Here is a 2,500-nt window from a genome sequence, read left to right on the forward strand (position 1 = left end):
CTGCTGGACTTCCTGGAGATCCTGAGTGACCCATGTCTCGTCCAATCAGAGGGAAGAATTCTATTCACACACAGTACCTACCTTTTCCGCTTTGTCTGAATTCTCCTTGTGTTTTTGGATTTATTATTTCGTTTTGCACTTCTCAGCCACCATAGAAGATAGACAGACAGGAAGACATACAGAAAAATGGAGGCAGACATACAGACAGACAGAGAGACAGACAGAGAGACAGACAGACAGCCAATATGGGAGACAATCAGACAGGCAGACAGATTGAGACAGACAGGGATACAGTAAAAAAAAAAAAAGGCCGGTAGGCAGACAGACAAAGAGGGAGAAAGACAGACAGGGAGACAGACAGAAAAAGGGACAGGCATAGACATAGAGAGAGACAGAAAGACCAAAAGACAGTGAGACCGACAGACAGAGTCATACAGTACAGGAAAACTAATAGTGAGAGAGACAGAAATTTTTAATTCAGTTCAGTTTTGTATAGCGCTTTTAACAAAGAGCATTGTCTCAAAGCAGCTTTACATGAGAAACAACATAAGAAACAACAAACATATGAACAGACAGACAGACAGACAGACAGTCAGACAGTCCTAGATGTTATTCAAGTGAGCAAGCCTGAGGTGACTGAGGCGACTGTGGCAAGGAAAAACTCCCTTAGATGGTATGAGGAAGAAACCTTGAGAGGAACCAGTGACAATTGTGTGATGCAGAAACAGCATGTGTAGAATGTTATGTAAATCAATAATACAGCAAGTGAGACAGACACAGAGACAATGCGGCAGACGGACAGATGGAGAAGGACAGTGGGAAAGACAGCAAGGAAAAAGACAGACATAGAGAGACAGATGGGAGTATACCTGCATCTTTAGCCCATTTAAGGATGGATGTGACCTCATTTCCTGTTTGTGAGCGACACACACCGTTCCGTGCAGCGGCACTTAAACCTACAATATTCAGATTTGTCTTCACTCCACAGAGATATGCTGTCCCTGTTGCTCCACTGTCTGGGATCTGAAAATCTACTGTGTATACCTGCACACACACACACACACACACACATTGTATTTGTAAATAAGTGTGCATATGTTTGAGTGTGTGTATATGACTCTATGTGTTTGTGTGTGTGTGTGTTTACCTTAGCAAGGCCAACATAAGGGAACGTGTCCATGGTCATGATGGTCTCTTCTCCTGGACGTTGCTCCAGCTGTCCTTTCAGAATACGAGCGGCTGTGATTGTGGTGATGCCCATTCCTACAATAACACACACACACACACACACACATTTTTTTAGGACCGTCCTAAAGACATAATGATTACTGTAGATAATTTCTGTAACACAATTACATACTAAACATTCTGACCATCTCCAAGGAACAGAACAATGTTTTTGGCCACATTAGTGTTGAGTTTCCTCCTGAGAGCCGAGTTCAGCGTAGCCTGAGCCTGAGATCTCCAGAACTCTGGGTTCTCCTCATCCACTTCAAAAACAAAACATAGTAAAAAAAAATCCAGAAGTTTCCAAATATCTACAAATGTCCAGCTCTGATTGTGTACATCATCATTGTACACAGGCACAGTGCAATGCAACACACAGTATCTAAAAGTGAATATTTGTCAATTTCTATAGTTACTTGCTTTTACTTTTTTTATTTTCAAAATTTACTACCAAAATGGCAAAACTGTATTTCATAATCTGAAATTATTTGTTAGAAATCTGACAAAAGTACATTCTATTATCTGACAAAATAACTACCTACAAATATTTCTACTTCATTCATTAAAATATTAATGCACAACCATAAATTATTATTAATGTTAGTCTGAACATTTTAAATGTAAATGCTGTTTTGCTCACATTTAAGGGTTAATGTATATATGCATGTAGATATTTGTGTAACCTATTTTTAAACATTTGAACTTTATATACATGCATATAAACTGCTAGCTAAAGAAAATTGCATACAAAGTTCATTACGCTGTATGGACTTCCCGGAGGCAGTCAGAAGAAAGCAGAGGAAACACACCAGGAACCGGATCATGATGATCGGCAGTGACTGAGCCGGGCGATCGCTGACTAACGAGAACGTCCGGCTTTCGGCTGAAGTGATCGAATAATCACACTCTTAAATCATTAAAGATTACAAATGACCCCTGAAGTTGTCCATGGAAAAAAACATATAATCTTTATTGCTGGGCAAAGTTCCACCTGCACATTAACGGTTCATGAGCCAAGACGTTATATAAGGGTCCAAAAATTGTTCATATTCAGTGTAGAAACAAAACCCACCAGGATACTACAAATAAAGAAATAAATTCAAGCTCACTGAGATCAAACCCATATTTACATTATTATAAAGTCAACACACAGCAATTGACTGATCAACCAATCAATCAGTCAATGAAATATAAAATATACCATGTAATTCTTAATTTCTATTTTTTTACACAAATTGAATTCAAAGTTCTTGCTAATCTGTTGAGGGAAATA

General features: G+C 38.8%; 1 protein-coding gene across 1 annotated transcript in view; it reads right to left on the reverse strand.

Moving 5' to 3' along the window:
• The window catches only part of alp3 (alkaline phosphatase 3), a 14,882-nt gene that overhangs the window by 5,637 nt on the left and 6,745 nt on the right, over positions 1–2,500 (reverse strand). Inside the window, exons 2-5 of the mRNA XM_058413220.1 lie at positions 1,988–2,110; positions 1,374–1,609; positions 1,148–1,263; positions 870–1,044 (exon numbers count right to left, since the gene is read on the reverse strand). Of these exons, the coding sequence (XP_058269203.1) occupies positions 870–1,044; positions 1,148–1,263; positions 1,374–1,609; positions 1,988–2,110 (650 nt within the window). The remainder of the gene's footprint in view (positions 1–869; positions 1,045–1,147; positions 1,264–1,373; positions 1,610–1,987; positions 2,111–2,500) is intronic.

The sequence above is a fragment of the Hemibagrus wyckioides genome, linkage group LG17 (assembly GCF_019097595.1).
Source record: "Hemibagrus wyckioides isolate EC202008001 linkage group LG17, SWU_Hwy_1.0, whole genome shotgun sequence".
Lineage (NCBI taxonomy): Eukaryota > Metazoa > Chordata > Actinopteri > Siluriformes > Bagridae > Hemibagrus > Hemibagrus wyckioides.